Genomic DNA, 21,158 nt, shown 5'->3' on the forward strand with positions numbered 1-21,158 from the left:
GACAGAATTATGGAGAGAAAGAGACAAAAAGAATCATCTTTCTTCTGCTGGTTCATTCCCCAAATGGCCACAATGGCTGGGACTGGACCACATCAAAACCAGGAGCTGGGAGCCTTATCTGGGTTTCCCACATGGCAGTAGGGATCTAAGTACTTGGGCCATCTTCTGCTGTCTTGCCAGGCTTATAGCAGGGAGCTGGATGGGTAGTAAATCAGCTGACCCTGAACCAGCACCCATTTGGGATGCCAAGAGTGCAGGCTATGGCTTAACCTGTTATGCCACGACACCAGCTCCCATCCCATGAACTTTTTGAAGTATTCTAATACTATTTCTAAGCCCTATAATAATTTTGCCAGGTAGATTATTGTTCACTTTCTCAGACAAGAAAACTGAAGCTAAGATGAGTTGGTTAAGTGACTCATGTTGAATCACACATCTGAAGTGGTACAGTTAGGATATGACCCTTGATTTGTTTCAGTCGTTTTTTTCTCCTTGTCTAATGGCTTGTTATAGCTGAAAAGATGAGATTTCCGTGCATAGCATCATCAGGAACAATATAAAGTATCATATGGGGTCTAGTTTTGTGGTGTGGCAGGTAAAGCCACTACTGGTGAGGCCAACATCCCACGTGAATGCCAGTTCATGTCACAGCTGGTCAATTTCTGATCTATCTCCCTGCTAATTGCCTGGGGAAAGCAGTGAAAGATGGCCTAAGGTTTCTTTTTTTTTTTAATATTTATTTTTATTACAAAGTCAGATATCCAGAGAGGAGAGACAGTGAGGAGACCTTCCGTCTGATGATTCACTCCTTAAGTGATCACATGGCCAGTGCCGTGCTGATCTGAAGCCAGGAGCCAGGAACCTCCTCTGGGTCTCCCACACTGGTGCAGGGTCCCAAGACCTTGGGCCATCCTCAACTGCCTTCTCAGGCCACAAGCAGGGAGCTGGATGGGAAGTGAAGCTGCCGGAATTAGAACCGGCACCCATATGGGATCCCGGTGCTTTCAGCAAGGACTGCACTAGGCCTTTGTTTTGTTTTTTAAAGATTTATTTACCTTTATTGGAAAGATAGGTTTACAGAGATAAGGCAACACAGAAAGATTTTCTGTGTGCTGGTTCACTTTCCAAGTGGCCGCAATGACTAGAGCTGAGCCAACTCGAAGCCAGGAGCCAAGTGCTTCTTCCAGGTCTCCCACATGGGATCCTCTTGGGTACAGGATCCCCAGGCTTTGGGCCATCTTCTACTGCTTTCCCAGGCCACAAACAGCGAGCTGGATGGAAAGCTGGAGTAGCCAGGACACAAACCGGTGCCCATATGGGATCCCTGTGTATGCAAGGTGAGAATTTAGTCAGTGGGCCATTGTGCTGGGCTAAGCCCGAATTTTTTGACCCTTGCCACCTACGCAGGAGTCCTGAATGAAGCACCTAACTTTGGCCTGGCCCAGTGCTGGCCACTGTGGCCCTCTGTGAATTGGACTAATGCTTGAACCCTCCCCTCCCTCCTTCCTTCTATCTGTTGCTCCCTCTGACTTATAACTTGCAAAATAAATAAATTCTTTTGGAAAAAAAGGGAATGAGCTGATTACAGGATATGATTGGAGCAGAAATTTGAGAGACTAAATTGGGCAAGTAAAGATAGCTTTTAGCAGGTGATAAAGGGCAGAGGTGAGAAATAGGGAGTCAGTACTGAGTCTTGAGTGGGAGAGTGGCATAAAAGCAGTGAGTGCAGGAGCAACAGAAGAGAGTGGCTGCCAGGCTGATGCATTACTCTGCACAGAAAGCAGCAAGGGTCCAGGCCAGAACAGGAGGACGTGGGGACTTCCAAGGGTGTGTGTGTGTGTGCGTGCAATTCTGTGTAATGTTTGCAGTAACAATGGAGAGACAGGCAAAGCTAGGAGCACATCCTACAAGAAAGCTTGTAGAAATCAGTGTGTGATTGAAGGGTTACGATAGCATGGTATCATGGCTGACCATCCGTATTTTAGACTCTGGATTCAGAGGAACGTCAAGAATCCTGGATATTAAAAAAGAGCCCAAAACAGGAAAAGTGCCACATTCTGCACTGTGGCCTCTGTCTCAAGGAACAGAGAGCAGAGCAGATATGTAGCACATAGCATTTGTAAGTAGTCCATAGTACTGTCACTGCTGGATTCTTAAAAAACAATTGCTATGCCAATGACTGCAAGCTAACAGCAGCCTTGTGTGTAAGTTTCTGGAGAAGGCGCCAACCCCAAATCCTTCTTGGAACTTATTTTTTTTTTTAAGATTTATTTATTTTTATTACAAAGTCAGATATACAGAGAGAAGGAGAGACAGAGAGGAAGATCTTCCGTCCGATGATTCACTCCCCAAGTGACTGCAATGGCTGGTACTGTGCCGATCTGAAGCCAGGAGCCAGGAACTTCTTTTGGGTATCCCACACGGGTGCAGGGTCCCAAGGCTTTGGGCCGTCCTCGACTGCTTTCCCAGGCCACAAGCAGGGAACTGGATGGAAAGTGGAGCTGCTGGGATTAGAACCAGAGCCCATATGGGATCCCGGCGTGTTCAAGGTGAGGACCCCAGCTGCTAGGCCATGCCGCCGGGGCCCCTTCTTGGAACTTCTTATGCCCTCTCTGTGCTGGGCACTCCAAGATCCATAATAGGACCAGGTGGTAACAAAGTAGAGAAGGCCCATCTGACTTATCTCCTCATAGATCTTAACTGCTGTATTACCCTGCAGCTCCGGTCCCTGGCCTTGGAAGAACAGCATCACCAGCCCCACCTCCCATACCTGCTGCTTCATGTCTGGCTTGTAATTACATAAGCTGTAATTCCGCCAGCCAGCCCATTTCCCCAGGACCACATTTCTGGACCCTTAGCAATTTACAGTCTTAAATTGCTAACATCTTCGTTTTTCTACCTGGATGAGGGGTCTTTCCAGTTAGGGTGCAGTCCACCACCTGGAGTCGAACCACTCCTGTTCCCAAAAGATAGAGAGCTTGCCGTTGTCTCAGAAGCTTGTTGAAAAACAGGTCGCTTATCTTATTCATGTCTAGCATCAGTGCCTCGTATGGAGCCTGGCACAGTAAATATGAATACATTAGTAATCATGGAGGACTTTAAAGAGTTGGTGAAAAAGGGAGACTAGAGGGTAAGTTTATTTTGATACCATTTTTAAAACTCTTGTGTGCAAGGGTATGTTCAAAAAGTTTTATGGCAAAATAAACTTATAATTCTATTTTTCATGAGCCTTTTCATGTACCGTCATAATGAGTCAATAATTCCTCATCATTTGTTATCTACTGACTTCTCACCTGTTTTTCTTTTTTGTCATCTTTCTATATATCACTCTCTTTATATTTTCTTCTACAATCTTTGAGTTTTCTGTCTTCTTGTCATCTGTCTTTTGATCCTTTCTCCTTCCTGTTTCTAGCATCTGCCTGACCTTTCTGCTGTGTCGGTTTCTCTTCCTCTCCCTTGTACTTTGATTCTCTCTGCCATCAATCAGTTCTCTATCATCCGGCGTGGCCCATGAGTGCTCTTCCCCGTATCATTCTTTCCTGTTTGCATAGGTAGCATTAACTCATGTGAAGTATGCCAGGGGACAATGTAAACCAGTAAGTACGGGAGTCGTGAGCAAGCCTCCAGCCCAGGATGACCCTGTAGCTGCCGTCACAGCCTTGGCCTCAGATCTGCTTCCCTTTATTCACCCATGACCTGCTGAGCAGTCTGTGCTCTTGCAGCCAGCACCATTGCATTCACCACAATGTTGTTTTCCCTCCCAGGGGCCCTAGTTCCCTGCCACTACTTCACCTGCAAGTTCAAGTGTCCTCTCTCATGCCCATCTTACCCTGTACACTCTCATTTAGTCCACTTTATTTCAATGAAAATGTTTGTTTTTATTTGAAAGGGAGAGAGAGACAAAGAGAGAGGCCGACCAACCTTCTATTCCCTGGCCACTACAGATGTTGGTCAGGGTGAAGTCAGCAGGTAGGAAATCCATCTGGACGTTCCACGTGGATGGTAGTGGTCCAAAAACCTGGTTCATTGTCCAGTGCTTCCTAGTGTGTGCATTCGCAGGAAACTGGCATCAGCAGTAAAACCAAGACTGAAACTCAAGTACTTTGATATGGATTGTAGGCATCTCAGCTGACATTTTTTTTTGAATGATTTGTTTATTTTTAATTGGAAAGTGAGAATTACAGAGAGAAGGAGAGACACAGAGAAAGAGCTTTCATCTGCTCATTCACTCCCCAAGTTACCACAACAGCCAAAGCAGAGTTGAGCCAAAGCCAGGAGCCAAGAGTCTCCTCCACATCTGCCACGTGGGTGCAGGTCCCAAGGCTTAGAGCTGTCCTTGTCTGCTTTGCCAGGCTACAAGCAGGGAGCTGGATGGGAAGTGGGACTGCCGGGATTAGAATCGGTGCCCATATGGGATACCAGTGTGTACAAGGAAAGGACATGAGCTACTAAGCTAATGTGCCAGCCCCCCAGCTGACATCTTAATTTACTGTGCCAAATGCCTGCCATTACCATGCTTTATTTGTATTTTCTCTCTTCCACCCTCTCTATTCCTCCATCTCTCTCACTAATTTCTAAACTCCCAAGAACAAAGGTTATTAGGGAACCTCAAAAAAGTTCACACAAGATGCGTGTTGTGAAAAAAAAAAAAAACTTGGCATGGATTTCAAAGGGTTTCTGCACCAAAATATATTTTATCCTTTAATTCTATTTTTTCCACAGAGTTTTGGAAGTGCTCTAGTATGTTTATTTCATCTTTTGTGTCCTCAAAACTACACGCAGGTGGAGCCCAATAATATATGACAGACGCTGATGGAAGGGATGAGTCAATATTGGAGATTTCACAGCCCAGTATTGACTCACTGTTCATTGAACTGCAACGCTCATGCATTTCACAAATATTTATTGAGTATGTAGTGTGCATCCAGAACTGTTGTGTGTGCTTAGGATTCTCCTGGGAATAACACAGCTTGTGAAGCTGACGTTCTGTGTCTGTGGGCATCGTCCCCAGGGTGAAAGAGATCTGAGTGCCTGGAGCTGAGAAGGGCCACTTAGATTCCCACACCAGCTCCTTGCAAGATGTGCTCCTTCACCAAAGGGAAAGAGCGGGTGGGGGCGGAAGCTGCCTGGGAAGTGATTTCAGTCCTGGTTCCCTAAGCCAACTTCCTGTGCTTTTCTTGCTTTAGGAGAAACGCCCCTGTCAGTAGGCCGCACTCATGGCATGTGGCCAAGCTGCTGGAGGGATGCCCTGAAGCAGCCAGCACCATGCACTTCCCTTCTGAAGCCTTCAGCTTGTCCTGGCATTCCGGCTGCAACACAAGGTGAGCCTAGAGCCCTCCTCTCCAGAACAGGCTGAAGGGTAGGCAAGGCGGCAGCCACTCTTCCACCTCTGTGGGACTCCCTGTGGGCTACTAGAGTGCCATGATAGAAAATGGAGTGGTAGTCAAGTACCTATGTTCTGATACTGGTGCCTTGCAAGGTCTCCTTTGACCAGGCGAGGTACCACACCATCCTGCTTTCCATCGAGTTCTACTAAGTGCTCTTTCTCAGCCTCTTTCCCTGTTGCTTGCTTATTATAGGAGAACCCCTGGGCTCAGTCTGGGCCCTCTTCTGCATCAATAGTGATTCACCACTGACCTCAACCTGTGTTCATCAGCTCCATCACAGACCCACAGCCTTTGAAATGGGGCCTCTCTAAATCAGAGAGTCTACCTGCCATGAAAATCACTCAATACAGGGACCTTGCTACTCACCTGTTGTCATTGAAACAGCTGCTCAAGAGGCAGCCAAGCTTATTGACACATTTCAGAGTCAGCCGAGATGCTGCCCTTGACTTTCTTTTCTCTTCCACAGCAAGAGCTTCTTCCATATAGGAAACCTCTGTTGAGGAGACTGATGGAAGCTAAAAGTTGAGTTTGTCCCAACTCAGTGACTTTATTTGGCATTGGAAGCCAACAACTCATGGCAGAGGCAGTTTTGTTCTGGAAGAATACACGGAAATACATTCTGAGCTTGGCTGCAGATTGAGTGGGCATGTGTTTTCTTTCAGCAATAAGGGGGGTGGGGTACATAGCAGGTTCCCTTGCCAACGAGAAGTTGATGGATTCCTAGCCTAAAGGACAGGTGAGCATAGTGGATGAGGGGCAAGGCAGGGAGCAAGAATTAAAGGAAGCTGACCTGAGGGTCTTGTGGACAGCTGTCATAGCTGAAATCTGGCTTTTAGGACTGTGGCCTTTCTCAGAGCTGCCTGCAACCCCTGGAACTCTAGTCAAAAGGAGTTACTGGCATGAGTTGGCTCAGTTTGACCTCATGTATGGGAAATGGTGCTTAAAATTCAAGATTACATCTGATCCTTGGTCTCCCTAGTATGGCTTTGCCATGGGGGATGACAGAGGCATAGATGGACAGGGTTCAGTACAGCATCGAGCTTGTACTGTAGTGAAGGGGACTCTGATGAGGGCAACAATAATGGTAATCAAGGCAGTAGCAACTAACACACATTGAACCTTTGCTAAATGCCTTAGCTGTGATGAAGGTTCTGCACTTACTGTAGATTACCTCTACACAGCAACCTTCTGACCTATTTATTATAATTATTTAAAAGATAGCCTAGCCAAAAAAAACCCCCAAAAAACAACAAACAAAAAACTAAAACATCAAACCCTGCCTCTTCTCAGTGAACTTGTCAGTTGAATTTGCCTGCTCTAAGTTCTCTGATTTCTCAGCTGAAAAGTGAGTTTGATCATATTTTCCCTTTGCTTAAAAAGAAGCATTATGGAGTACTTGAAACGTAGTTATTTAGGAAACAGTCAGGATTGCTATTATCAGGAAAGGACCAGGGCGCTTCCATTCCAGCCGTTTTTCTGCACCACTGATTAGCACCTGGCTTGAGAACCATCACCTGTTGGGAATCACTGCCCTTTTCAGGGCTTGTTTCATTTATACCACTGGCTTTCCTGGATCAGTAACACCAGCAGCACCTAGAAAAGGGCTAGAAGAACACATTCTCAGCATCCATTCAGACCCAAAACTTTAGCACGAATCCTGTGCCACCCTGTGTTTTTTTTTTGTTTTGTTTTCTTTTGTTTCATTTGTTTTTACAAGCCCTCCTGTGATTCTGACAAAAGGTACAAGTTTGAGAATTTCCACTGATTAACACGATGGTCTCAGTTACAACTGAGTCATCCCATTAGGACCCCCTTCCTCATGCTGATATTTCATGACTCTCTCTCCTGGCAGAGAGCCCCAGGTTGATTCACTGAGCCCAGTGATGAAGCAACTTCAGATGCACTCTGAGTACATTGCCCATGGAGTTCTCCCTCAAGTTTAATCTGGGTTGTTTTTCTTTCCTTCTTCCACATGTCATCCCATTTCCCATCTACCCTTGCCTGTGTGATGTCGCAGGATCCTCCCTCTTCCCTGTTTCCCTGTCTTCTCTTTTGTGTTCTCTCTCTCTCTTTCTCTCTCTCTCGTGTTTGTGGTGTAGGGATTCTGAGTTGTCTTTCCTTCTCCCATAGTGGGCTGAACAAGGCAGGAGAGGGATCTGCTGATTTCATCAACTGACCTGTGTGCCCCGTGTCTTGCAGTGACGTGTGTGTACAGTGGTGTCCACTCTCCCGGCACTGCAGCACTGAGAAAAGCAGCTCCATTGGCAGCATGGAGAGCCTAGAGCAGCCAGGCCAAGCCGCCTATGAGGGCCACCTCTTGCCCGTTGACCAGAACATGTATCCAAACCAGCGTGACTCCGCCTATAGCTCCTTCTCAGCTAGCTCCAATGCCTCTGACTGTGCTCTTTCCCTGAGGCCAGAGGAGCAAGCTTCCACAGACTGCATTGTGCAAGGTCCAGGGCCAACCAAGACCCCCAGTGGCCAACCAAATGTGGCTGAGACCTCAGGAGGTAGCCAGCACACCAACAGGGACTCCCTGACCCCTAACTCCCAGACATCATCCCGTCCCCAAGAAGGCCATCACTCAGCACCTGCCAAGGCAGTCAGGGGACCACCCCAACCCCCAGTGAGGCGGGACAGCCTTCAGGCTTCAAGAACCCAGCTCCTCAATGGAGAGCAATGCCTGACTTCAGAGCCTGTGGATTCCTTGCCACAAAAGGAGAAACCAAGCTTGGACACAGTGTTATCCCCGAGGAGCCCTAACAGGTTCTGCTGCCTCAGTGAAAAAGACCAAATGATAAGTGAGGACCATCCAAATTATGAGCTTAGCCAGTCACCTGAATGTAGCCAGCAGGATTCCAGGCATCTGCTGATGGAGGCTTCTGCCAAAGCAGCCGGATCCCTGAAGGCCTGTGATAAAGCTCCCAACAGAGATTCCAACCCACTCAGTGAACCTGCCTCAGAACTCTCTAAGGCTCCTTCTTTTGTCAGCCTACCACACCTCATTGGCCCCACAGGACATCGTCATAGTGCCCCTGAACACCTGTTGGCATCTCACCTGCAGCAGGTGCATCTGGACCCCAGGGGCAGCAAGGGGATGGAGCTCCCAGCTGGGCAAGATGGGCACCAGTGGACTCTCTCTCCTTTGCATAACAGCTACAAAGGGAAGAAAAGTTCATGTCCCTCTATAGGAGGAATCCAGGACAAGCTCACCAAAGAAAGAAACACCAGGCCAGTAGATGATCGGCTTTTGGGGTCAGGGCATCAGAGTCAAAGCAGTTCCTCTCTTAGAGAGGCTGGCGGACACCTCCCAGAGCGGAGTTTCCTGGACCCAAACACAGCAAGCAGGGCAGGCAGTGAACTGCCAAGCCAGCAGCCCTCTATCTCTGCCTCCCACATTCAACAAACCAGGGACTGTTCTTCAACCACTAAAATAGGCCACAGCACAGAAGTGACAGAAGACGGGGATGGTGAGCCCAAGGAATGTGGCCGGATGGATGGTAAGCGAAGTGGGGGGACCCGGGGCCGCTCCATCCAAAACCGACGGAAGAGCGAGCGCTTTGCTACCAATCTGCGCAACGAAATTCAGAGGAGGAAGGCACAGCTCCAGAAAAGCAAAGGCCCCTTGTCACAACTGTGTGACACTAAGGAGCCAGTGGAAGAGACCCAGGAACCCCCAGAAAGTCCTCCGCTCCCTGCCTCCAACTCATCACTTCTGTCTTCATATAGAAACAACCCTAGTCCCAAAGACAAGCTCTTCAACAAAAGTATGATGCTCAGGGCTAGATCTTCAGAGTGCCTCAGCCAAGCTCCAGAGAGCCATGAACCTAGGACAGGCTTGGAGGGCCGAATAAGCCCTGGGCAGAGGGCTGGCCAGTCTGCTTTGGGTCTAAACAACTGGTGGAAAGCATCTGATCCATCCTCCTCAGACTCTGAGAAACCAAGTCTTTACCATGGAGTCCGTGGAGGTCACTGGAGATGGTCTCCAGAACATAATCGGCAGGCACACATAGCTCCAGCCATGGAAGGCCAATCCAGCCCACGTGACAACCAAGAATTTCAGGCGTCTGCTGCCCAAGCTGGAGAGGAAGCCATTCTTTTACCTTTTGCAGACAGAAGAAAGTTCTTTGAGGAGAGTAGCAAGTCCTTATCTACATCTCATTTGCCAGGTTTAACCACTCACAGCAACAAGACTTTTACCCAGAGACCAAAACCTATAGACCCAAACTTCCAATCCATGAGCTCCAGCTATCGGGAGTTGAGGCGTCATCCAGTGGACCAATCGTATCATTCCGCAGACCAACCATATCATACCACAGACCAATCTTACCACTCCATGTCACCACTTCAGTCAGAAACGCCTCCTTACACAGAATGTTATGCAAACAAAGGTCTAGAAAATTCCATGTGCTGTAAGCCACTGCACTGTAGTGATTTTGATTACCGCAGGACCTGCTCTTACTCCTGCAGTGTTCAGGGAGCTGTTGTTCATGACCCCTGTATCTATTGCTCTGGGGAAATCTGCCCTGCTTTGGTCAAGAGAAATATGATGCCAAATTGCTACAACTGCCGGTGCCACCATCACCAGTGTGTCCGGTGTTCGGCCTGTTGTCATAGTCCTCAGCACAGCGCCCTTGAAGAGAGCAGCTTGGTGCCTGGCAACACTTGGAAACCCAGGAAGACAACAGTGCAGGTAAGGGCTTGGTGCTTGGGTGGCTCAGCTTCCTTATTCTCTTTGCGAAGAAGAGGCAAGACATCAGAGTTATCATGTCTGAGAACTGTATGCTTCTGGTTCCACCAGATGGCAGGCAGCTTAGCAACCTGGGGCAAGACGGTCAGCTGCCAAAATTATAGGAACCTCACCTTTAGAGAGAGAGAAAAGTAACTTCAGCTGCATCAAATGAACAGAACTGGAATTTATATGCTGTCAAATTAGTATTTGAGTGTCTGTAAACAAGGCATTCAGCCACCAAAATTTGAAGCTATTTGATTTTTTTTAAAAGGGAGAAAATTTTACCTCATAAAACAGTCAGTACTAAGAAAAAATATTATTACCTTATCTCTAAAGTGGAGGAAAATTAGGCTGCCTCAAGAATCACTTTTGAGAATCAAATGAGATTGTGTATAGAGCATGCGAGGCCCAGTTCAAATAGCACTTATGGCCTTCCATTTCCTGCTTAAAAATTATTTGTAGCTGCAGAATTCGCAACTGTGTCCCAGACTTTAAGATATTTGACTTGTCTGGACGAATTCTTCCTTCTCTCTCTAACTTATCTCTGTTGGAGACCCAGAACTAAATTGATGGCTGCACTGCCCTGGTTATGGCCTTTAACCTGAGCTACCACCTGCTATGTCCTTGCCTGCTCATGGTCAGATGATTTCTGCGTTTTAGTTAATACACTCAAACCAGCAGCTGGTTCCCATGTCAAAATGTTACTCAATAGGCAGACACTTCTGAAGTGGCTCAGTGTGTGAAACTAGGCTATATATAATTTTTTTTTTTTTTGAGAAAAGGAATGAGAAGTGAAAGGAGCCTTACACAAAAGAGTACATACTCTACTCAGATTCTTTTATGTGAAGTTCTAAAACAGGTGTTCTATGGGAAGAAACGTTAAGAATAGTGCTTTTCAAAGGGAGGTGGCCTGGAGATGGACTGGAAAGGGGGCACGGGGGCATGTTCTTTGTCTTGATGAGGATTTGAGTCACACGGTTATATTCATCAAAATTCAATACATGCACACTTACTATCTGTGCTTTTCCCTTTAACACAAGGTTATTTCAGAAAGTTTGTAAAGGATGTAATTGAAAAATAACTTTATGTTGGTGCCAAACAATTTTTGGAACCCATACATGTTCGTTTTTTTTCCCCAAAATATGCCTTTCTCTGCAGATTTTTGGAGTGCTTTGATATGTATGCTATTGGAGACATGTGTGGAGTGAATCAGTGGAGGGAAGATCTCCCTGCTTGCTTCTGTCACTCTTAGCCTTTAAAGCAAATAAAAGTAGAAAAACAAATTTTAAAACTTTAAGTAATAATAAAAGAGTGTTTCTACAAGATGACAAAGGGTACCTACAGAAAATCTTACAGCTAACATTCAACTTCATAGTGAAAGATTAAAAGCAAAACTTAGTGGTTTAGCACAGCAGGTGAAGTGCTACTTGGGATGCATGCATCCTGTATTAGAAAGTCAGTTTGATTCCTGGCATCTTGTTAATGCATACTGAAATGCATCCATCAGATAATGGGTCAAGTGCTTGCGTCCCTGTTACCAAGTGAGGGACCTGAATGGGGTTCTTGACTCCTGGCTTTGGACTGGTCCAACCCTGGCTATTGCAGAAATTTGAGAAATGAGACAGTAGACACAAGATTTTCTCCTTGTCTTTCTTTCTCCCCCACTGTGCCTCTGTCACTCTTTCTGTCTATGGGTGTGTGTTGTTCTGCTTTTCAAGTTTAATTTCTTTTGCTAAATTCGAAAAAGTATTTAATGATCAAAGGACACAACCAATGTAAATTTTCTTGACATATAGTACATCTCTATATATGCATGCATACATAGTCACAATAAAAATAGAAATTGATATAGTGTAAAAGAAATTGGTTGACACTTTAGAATTACATTTTTCTTTTTAGAATAAATTTATTTCTATTAATTTTTATTAATCTAAAGAGAACAGGTTTTATGCATTCTGTAAATATAGTTTCCAGAAGACGCTTCTCTCACTCCCTCTTTTCCCCAGTATCTATCCCTCCCCTCTGTCTTTTCATCATGTTTTGCAAAAACGTTGTTTTAATCTGTTCTATCCTCACAGGCTTAATGCAACACTAATCATAATATTACAAGTACCTATTTTTTTTTTAATTTAAAGAAAGAACAAACTAGCAAATATCCACTCTGGCCAGGCTAAAATCAAGAGCCAAGAACTCAGTCCAGGCCTTCTGTGTAGAAGAGACCCAGGCACTTGAAGAGCCCTCACCTTCTGTCCCACAGAGAGTGCAATAAAAAAGAAGCTAGACTCTGAAACACAGCTGGGTCTTAAACGCGGAAACTGCAATAGGAGATGCGGACACCCCATGTGCCATCTTAACCACAGCAATAAAATGCCCTCAACATTTTATCAAGAATGGATGTTACATGGTTTTTTTTTTATCCTTTTTTTGATATCTATTGAGAAGATCATATACTTTTGCTCTTTAGTCTATTGATTGGAGTGTTGAAATAACAGCCTAGCATTGCCAGGATAAATACCACTTGATCATGATGCACTGTCTTTTATATATCACTAGATTGCATTTGCTAATGTTTTGTTAAGGATATTGCATCTCAATAGGATTTTAGCAGGTAGCTTTCTGGTAATGTCTTTGTCTAATTTTTATTGCTGACTCTAAAGAATGAGTTAGGAGGTGTTCCCATCTCTTCTATTTCCAGGAAATGTTTGTACATAATTGTTATTATTTCTTCCTTAAATGTATGGTAGAATTCATCACTGAAACCGATTGGGCCTGGAATTTCCTTTGTGTGAAGTGTAATTTTATTTTTGTTAAAAGATATAAGATCATTTAGTTTATCTATTTCTTCTTGAGTGAGCTTTGGTAGTTTGTCTTTTAAGAATTTATCTGCTTAATTTAAGTTTTCCAATTTGTGGGGATGAAGTTGTTTGCAGTTTACTTTGAAATGGATCAAGAATTGAAGAAAGACTAGTAGGTGGATAAAGATGCAAATATATTTGTGGTGGGGCAAAGATAACAAAATTTTAATTGTGGAAGCTCAGTGGTGGGTTTATTGGTGCTTACTGTAAATTTACAGTCTTGAGGTTTGAAAATATTCAAAATATGTATAATATTGAAAAGGAGTAGATAATAAATAATAATGACTTAAGGCTGGAATCAGATTGTCCGGTTCAAGTCCCTGTCAGCTCATTTTACCACTTAAATTTTCCCATATTATGAAAATGAGGGCAACAACAGCACCTGCTTCTTCAGTTGATTGTGAGGATTAAGTGATGTAGTAGACATGAGATGTTTAGAACAGTAACTGCCAGATAGTAGTCATCTTAGAAGTGACTTATTATGTCTTAAACTAAATGGAGATTTTGGCTTAGCTTTAGAAACATTGGCTGAAAGAAGGGCCTGCAGTAGACAACAGAGAAGGAAGGCCAAGGCTGAGGGACAAGTGAGCAGTTGATAGCTGCTGTGGCATCAGCCTAGGGTGGAAGCTCCATAAGGGAGAGGAAACAACTTGTAGGTTACAGAAATTGGCAGCAGCAGTGCAGGTGAACACCTGTGCTGTGTCATGCCACTCCTTGCATCCTTGGATGGTGAGATGCATTGGGTTCCCAATGTCAGTTGTACAAGCTAAGTAGGTCTGCTTAGAGGAGGTTTTCACACAAATAGTTGGTTAGCTAGAAGCCACTGCATGCCCATATCTACCCTTGCTGCCTGGGCTTTCCATCCAGTCCCCAACCAGACATGCAGCGGATTTGCAGTTCTGGTTAAGATACCCTGCTCTGAGGACTAAGCAGTGGCAGTTGTGGCCATCTGGAATAGGGAGATGCTGTTGCTTATGCCACTGAGGAAGGTTTAGTGGCATAAGAACTTAAACCAGCACACACATTCACATCTTGCACACTTCAGGCTGGTTAGTTTTGCATATATTGTCTGATTAGCTCATTTAGTTGAAATAATCAGTTGAGTATGTTAAAATATGCATTGCATATGTTAAAATAGGATTCCATTCCACAGATGAGTAAGGCAAGGTCCAGAGAGGGCACACACCTAGTTAGTGAGGGAGCCAGGGTTTCCACAACAGAACAGTAATATCTGCACGTCTACTGGGTGCTAGGTAGTTAGTATTGTAGGTGTTGTACATAAGAGCACTTCAAAAACTTCACAGAAAGAAAAATCTACTTGAAAAATAAATTCATTTTCATACTGAGAAAAATTCAAATCTGTGCATCCTATTTTTTTCATAATATACATTTGGCATGAACATTTCGGAGACCCTTGCTTATACATGGATTTCGTTTTTTTGTGCAAAAACAAATATGAACTTTTCAATTTGATCTTCTGTGAGGATTTTAAAGTATGCTTGCTGTGCATTAACTCCCTGAGTCCTCAAGCAATGAAGAAACACGAGTAGGTACTCTTAGGATTAAGATCACACTGTTATGTAGCTGAGGAAAGTGAAACAGGAGAAATTGAGTAGCTTGCCTGAGGCCACACTGTGTGGGGTTTGAAGCCCTGCTGAGTGGCTGATGGAAAACCTCTTGCTCTCCCAGGGTGGCAGGATGCCTCCCAATAGCATCTCTTCCTCCAGGGCAGCCAGTTCCACCAAGATCCCTATCTGCAGCCAGCAGTGGGGATAACCACTTCTCTGGTTCAAAGGGTACAATTACCAGGAACCAATCATTTGAATGGCTCATGAACAAGAAGGATCTGATACTGGGGGACTTTGCAATGCTATTGGGAGTTGGTTCCAGAGTTTATTTGGCTTGGCTACTTCTGTTTACAGGGCACTTCAACAGGGCTAGACAGGGCACGGACAGGAAATCCTGGCTCCCACTGTGGCTGAACGTGTAACTTGGATCTTTGCCAGCAAGGACATCTCGCAGAGGTGTCAGGATAGAGTCAGGGCAAGGAATTAGAGGTGCTCCTATGTGCCAGATGTGGTCAGGAACTGTTGTGGTCCTGAGCAAGCTGGAGCCAGGATATACACCTCACCTTTTCTGTGGCTCAGATCCACAACCTCTCATGTGCCAAGCACAGTGCTGAGTATTCTCTTTGAATGTCTCCTTTGATTCTTAGGACTGGTAACCCTGCCAGGCTAGATATGTATTTGCCAGGAAGAAAACGGATGTTCAAGGAGGTGATGTGGCTTGTGTCAAATAACAGAGCTAGTGTTTTAGCCAGTGCACTTGATACCAAATACACAGGTGCTTCCCCAGCTGGCTTGCTCCCACAAGGAAGGACAACGGGGACAAAAATAATACAAATCTGAACAAATAAAATAATAATAGGACTGGAAAGAGGGACTTCGGAACCTATCAGATTCTCCATGTCTCTTTAGGTAGAGGGTATTGTATGCAAAATCAAGAACCAAAAAGATAAATTTGCTAGAATGGTAGCTTAGCCTGTTTTCCATTACTATAACAAAATACCTACACTGGGTGCTGTATTAAATAAGAAGTTTTAGAAGCTCCAGAATATGGTGCCAACATCTGCTCTGCCCAGCTCTGACAGAGCATCAAAACATGGCAAGGAAGCCAAAAAGTAAATGATCACAGACAGGACATTACTTTGTCACAATATTCTCTGGAAAACAAAGCTATGACCTTACAAGGACTACATTTAATTCTTCCATGGACAGTCCTGCCAACCTCCCACTTCTTACACTGCCACACCAAGGACACACTCCGATTACATTCAACCCACAGCAAATAAAAAGGTGGGGCATTTTCACAAAGGGCACATGTGGCTCAGCCTAGAAAGAAAGAGAGTTTCTTGGGCATAGCCCTTAAGGAAAGAAATGCCCAGGGTGGAGGGTCCACTCTTGTAATATGTGGACCATGGTGCCAAGTTCTCATGTTCCGTAGAGGTGAGCCCATCTCAGACCTTGCCAGCAGGTGTGAGTGAACAAGGAGTCCTTGCAGTGCAGAGGGTGTACTGGCATGCCTGCTGTGCCCTCCGCCCACCCTGGGAGAGCATTGCTGCAGAAGGAGCTTCCATTTCCAAACCTCCCCTCCTGCAATGGCCAGGGTTTTGAAGAAGATGCTGTCTCTGTTGGAAAATACTGGAAGAATGAATAGGTTTGTGTGGCCAGACAAAAAGATCTCTGTCCCTTGACCCAGGTAGGAGCCAGAGCAAACAGCAAACGTGCTAAACTGGTTTTGATCGTGGTTTAGGAGGGGAGTGGACAAAGAGGAAACAGCAATGCGTCTTGCACACAGTGGCCGGGTCGCTGATTGCTGTCTGGGTCTGGATGCCTGCAGCAGGTCAGCAGGTCTCCTCCTGACAGAAAGGCAGCTTAGCAGGTGCGCATTTCTCTACCTGCATGCCAGAGGAGGAGGAGGCTCCTGGGGACCTGGCTGAGAACAGGCTCTGACTCTGGTGTTTTCAAAGCCATGTAGACACCTGGATACTCAGAGCTCCCTAACTTATCAGAATTTTGCTTTGCAGGAATTTCCTGGGGACAAATGGAACCCAGTGACAGGAAACAGGAAGACCAGCCAGTCCGGGAGGTAAGTGACTGCTCAAGGAGTTGAGATGAGTTGATAGCCCTGGTGCGTTCATAGAAATTCCGGGGGTGAGCATTTGACCTAGTGATTAAAATGCCAATTGGGCGACCTATGTCTCGTGGCAGTGTCTGGGTCTGAGTCCCAGCTCTGCTCCTTATTCTAACTTCCTTCCAGGGTAGACACTGGGAGGCAGCAGGCAGTGGGTCAAGGGGTTGGGTCTCTGCCATCCACAAGAGACACCTGGACTGAGTTTGTCCGCTCCTGGCTTCAGCATGGCCCAGATCAGGCTGTTGTGGTCGTTTGGGAAATGAATCAGCAAATGGGAGTTTCTTTCTCTCTTGCTGTCTCTAAGAATAAATAACAATTAAAACCAAAAATAGCTAAGATCTTTCATTCATTTCATTTCCTTCAAGGGAACAAGCCTGGTATCTATACCCAGGGCTTGGTGACGTGAATGTAGTCCTCCAGTCCATTTCCCAAATAGCTGGACTCATCCAGGGCATTTTGGAAAATACAGTCATCAGGCAGTGTTGTGGGACATTGTACACATGCAACTTGGAGACCTGAAACAGCTCTGATTTTGTGCAATAGTATTTGGGACCATGCTATCCTAGATCAAAAATAGAAACAGAAAGTTTGCCTTCTTGGCTATGACCACTGGTCAGTTAGAGCAGGCTGAGCAGGTAGGAGTTTTCAGCCACTGCTCTACCTTTGCCCCAGACTTGTTGGAGGTGCCTGTTTCTCAGGCTTTGCTACCTTTCTTTGACTAGGGTTGTTGGGAACTTGAAGGCTGCTCATTAAGTCCAGGCAGGGACATTTTTACAAATTTCCCCCTGAGACTTGGGCTAGTAGGCATAGCCCTTAAGGAATATCTTCACAGGGTTGAGCAACTACTCCTAGAATATGGAGACTGTGACAAGCAGTACCCCATTCTCCAGAAGTGAGGTATCCCAGGTGACTGCCTTAGGTGACTCAATTGGAGCAAATAGTTAACTTGGCCTGGATTGTTGTCTGGTGGGAACCTCTTTTGTGTCATTCATTGATATACTGTTTCAGCCAGTTCCTTCTGCCCAAATAGTGCAAGAAGTCCTAAACTATGTTGATTCTTAACTCAAACTCTAGAAATAAAAGTGAAGGCAGAAAGGAAAGCTCCAAGTTATGCCTCTGTTGCCCAAGGTAGGGGCACCAAGGAAAAGGACCAGAATCCAAGGATCCTGGCCCCTGAAGAAGCTGGAGTTCTCTCTGCTCTCTACCGTATCTCCTGTGATTTGATGGAATAATAAGAAAGAATCTTAGCTTTCCTTCTACTTCTAAGTCTGGAAAATCTATCAATTTTCTGGTTGACAATGGGAAAGGAGAGGAAGCCCATATTTATTGATCCCCTTCTAAGTGTCATTCACTAGGTTGAATTTTGACACAATCTTATTGATTTTGATTTTACTACTCATTGTTGCTGAGGTACAGAGAATTTATATGGCTTAACTGAGGTCATATAGCATGTAAGTGATGGAGTCAGAATTTGGACCTAGACTTGTCTGGTCCCAATGCCCCAGTTATGCCTGCCTCTACTGGAATTCTCAAGGACAACTTCAAATGAAATCCTTAGCATCATGCTTAAGAGTATAAATCCTGCATGAGGATTCCATGAAATTACATGGCTAGTCTTGATCTCCCAGCTCCAGATTGGCTTGCATCATGTTCTTGGAGAAATCATTTCAGTCTAGAAGGCCTTCCAAGTTTCTTATATTAGACTGAGGCCCTTGAGAGGGGAGACCATGCCTCGGTCCCAGCCTTATTCCCTGTGCCTGGCTTCATGCCTGACGCAGAGAAGTTGCTGGAGAAGTAGTTGCCATTTTCTTGCCAAATGAAGAAAGAAAACCTCCCCTACCATTACATGGATGAATTGACACAAAGACAATAGTGCTAAGTAGCACTGGTCCGTTCTGGGTGCCAGCTGCAGCACTTTGCAAGTATTGATCATTATGACCTTATAGAGTTGGTACTATTAGTGTCTGTATTTGACAGAAGAAACTAAGGTGCACAGAGATCCATTTATTTGCATAAAGCCTCATAGCTGGTGACAAACTTAGACCCAGGCAGTATAGCTTTAAAGATATTACTCCATCCTACAGGGTTTTTCCAAAATGGTTTACTGATTAGTTAGTAAAGAGGGAGGATTTATTGAAAACCTGGTGACGAGTAGGCAGAGATTCCAAACAAAAAAGTTTTGCACAAAAATAAATTTGTTTTTCAATTCCATTTTCTGTGAACTGTTTGACTCATATATGTACTACCTTTGCTAGGCGAGGTGGGGATACAATTGAAAGAGCAGCAGGAAGCACAGTGCCTGGCCAACAGCTTGAGCAAAGCAGACTAACCCACACAAAGTTAAATAGCAGTAATAATAAAGTACCGCCTAGAGTACAACCAATGTGTCGTGAGCTGAGTTATGCATATCATGCTATCCTTCATTTTCCCAACAACTCTGTCAGGTGTTATTAGGGCAGAGATTCTCAAATATGAGTATAGAACAGAAACCCATGAAGGGTTGTTGGAACGCAGATGGACAGCCGGGCCCTCCCCCAGAGAGTGTGACTCAGGAGGTATGAAGAAGGATTCAGAGTGGCCATTTCAAAGAACCTCCTAGGTGATGCTACAGGGGCTGAGGCTGAGATTACATTTTGAGAAACCACTAAGTCAGATAGTGTGTGAGGTTCAGAGAGGCCAAGCGACAAACTCCACGTCTTTCTGAGGTTAAGCCCACATTTTGCTTGCTTGTACAAACTGCCAAATGATGGAATCTTATCACATATAGGAATGAACAAACAAGTGCCCATACTATGACTGTACCCCACTTTTAAGTCCCCTGAAGATGGGAAGCCACAGGAAGAAAGGCCCAGGAAAAGAATGTTTAAACAAGTATTCTACAGGAAAATAACCCACGGGGGTTAAGTTCTGGCCATAAAGTCAGAACTCCCTGAGTTCAGATCCATGTTTCTTCCACGCACTAGCTGTGTGGTCATGACAAAGCCATGCCTCTCCCTTCCCTTACTTTCCTTCATCCCCCTCCTTCCCTATCTCTGCTTCCCTCTATTTTACCCAAAAATAAGGTAAGAAAACTTAACCGCAAATGGTTTTTCTGAGGGGTAAGACAGTCAATATTCATATACATGGAATTCAATAGGGAAGAGGGTACGCTTTCTGGGAGCTGTACCTATGCAATGCATAAAAGCCACCCTCTGTGTTAATCCAAAAGTTTTCTTGCAATAAATCAAGCCTATCTTTTATTCCATTTTTCTCATGAACTTGTTCAAGTGCCCTCATACATACAGCACTGTTGAGGACAGGGCTCGATGCGCGAAGCCCTCAGCACGTGTTAGTTGTGAACCAGAGGAGGAGACAGAGGAAGAACACCAAGCGGGAGTAACAGTAAAGGAGAAAAAGGCAGAGTGAGCATTGGGCCAGTGCAGAGAGGCCTTGAGAACTGGAGCCCAGAACAGGCGGGCAATGGAAGGCTACTGATGCTTAGCTAGGGGGCATGATGATTGTGGCACTCTAGACATTGTGGCAGCATTTGAAGCCTGGATGGGTTTACAAGAGGCCAAACGGGGGCCAGTGATCCAGGCATGAAAGAGTGTAGCCCTGGTTGGGAAAGTACACTGGAAGTGAAGCAGAAGAGATAGATAAATGTGTTCGATATTTAGGTGGTGGTGGGAAGCTTGTTTATTGTGAGAGCAATATTACAGGAAATTAAAAACAGGAGAAAAGGTCGCCTTAGTCCTGGTGCCTTAACGCCCTGATTGCTTTTATTTCCCTGCCAGCTTTATCTATAGGTGTAGATTGTTTGGGGCATGGTTGTAATAACTTTGTAGATGTGCCTTTGTGTGTCCTGCTTCTTTTCTCCCCACTAAACATTAGTTAATAAGTGATTTTTCATGTTGTGATGGAGGCTTCCTCAAAGGCTATAATTTTTAATGGCTGTATAATATTTCACCAGCTTAATGTGCTCTAATTTGCTTAATCACTCCCAAATCGTTGGATAATTAGGTTGTTTCCAATTTCTTGCTATTACAAACTAATGCTGCAGAAACATTTTGAGAAGCTATAGCTTTTTCTCATTTTGAATTATCTGATTAAAAACAATTATCTGGAGTTGGGATTACTGGTTCAAAGAATATTAAGATTCTTATGACTCTTCATAGATTTCACCAAACTGCTTTCCCCAGGAGGTATTTCCAACTGCCATTTGCATTAAAGGGGGAGAGCCAGTTTTCTGATTTTGAAATTGTTGAAAACTTTCTCTAATGCAGTGTGTATAAACTATGCCTATTATCATTTTAATTTGCTTGCTTTGATGATTTGCATTTGAACATTTTTCATGTGGTTCTTGAATATTTTTACTGTGTCTTTTTAAAAAGAGTCATTCAAGCATAAAATACATTTTTTTTAGAGAAGAATCATTGAATCGTTTATTTGTTTATTTGAAGGGCAGAATGGGAAAGAGGGAGCGGACAGAGAGAAAGACTTCTTCCATCCACT

General features: G+C 44.7%; 1 protein-coding gene across 1 annotated transcript in view; it reads left to right on the forward strand.

Annotated features, from left to right (window-relative positions):
- SHROOM4 (shroom family member 4) overlaps positions 1-21,158 on the forward strand; it is a 205,591-nt gene that overhangs the window by 153,877 nt on the left and 30,556 nt on the right. Inside the window, exons 3-5 of the mRNA XM_040998630.1 lie at positions 5,187-5,321; positions 7,587-10,080; positions 16,561-16,622. Coding sequence (XP_040854564.1) covers positions 5,187-5,321; positions 7,587-10,080; positions 16,561-16,622 — 2,691 coding nt within the window. The remainder of the gene's footprint in view (positions 1-5,186; positions 5,322-7,586; positions 10,081-16,560; positions 16,623-21,158) is intronic.

Source organism: Ochotona curzoniae, unplaced genomic scaffold (assembly GCF_017591425.1).
Source record: "Ochotona curzoniae isolate NIBS_2020 unplaced genomic scaffold, NIBS_Ocur_1.0 contig_1274, whole genome shotgun sequence".
NCBI classification, from domain to species: Eukaryota; Metazoa; Chordata; class Mammalia; order Lagomorpha; family Ochotonidae; genus Ochotona; species Ochotona curzoniae.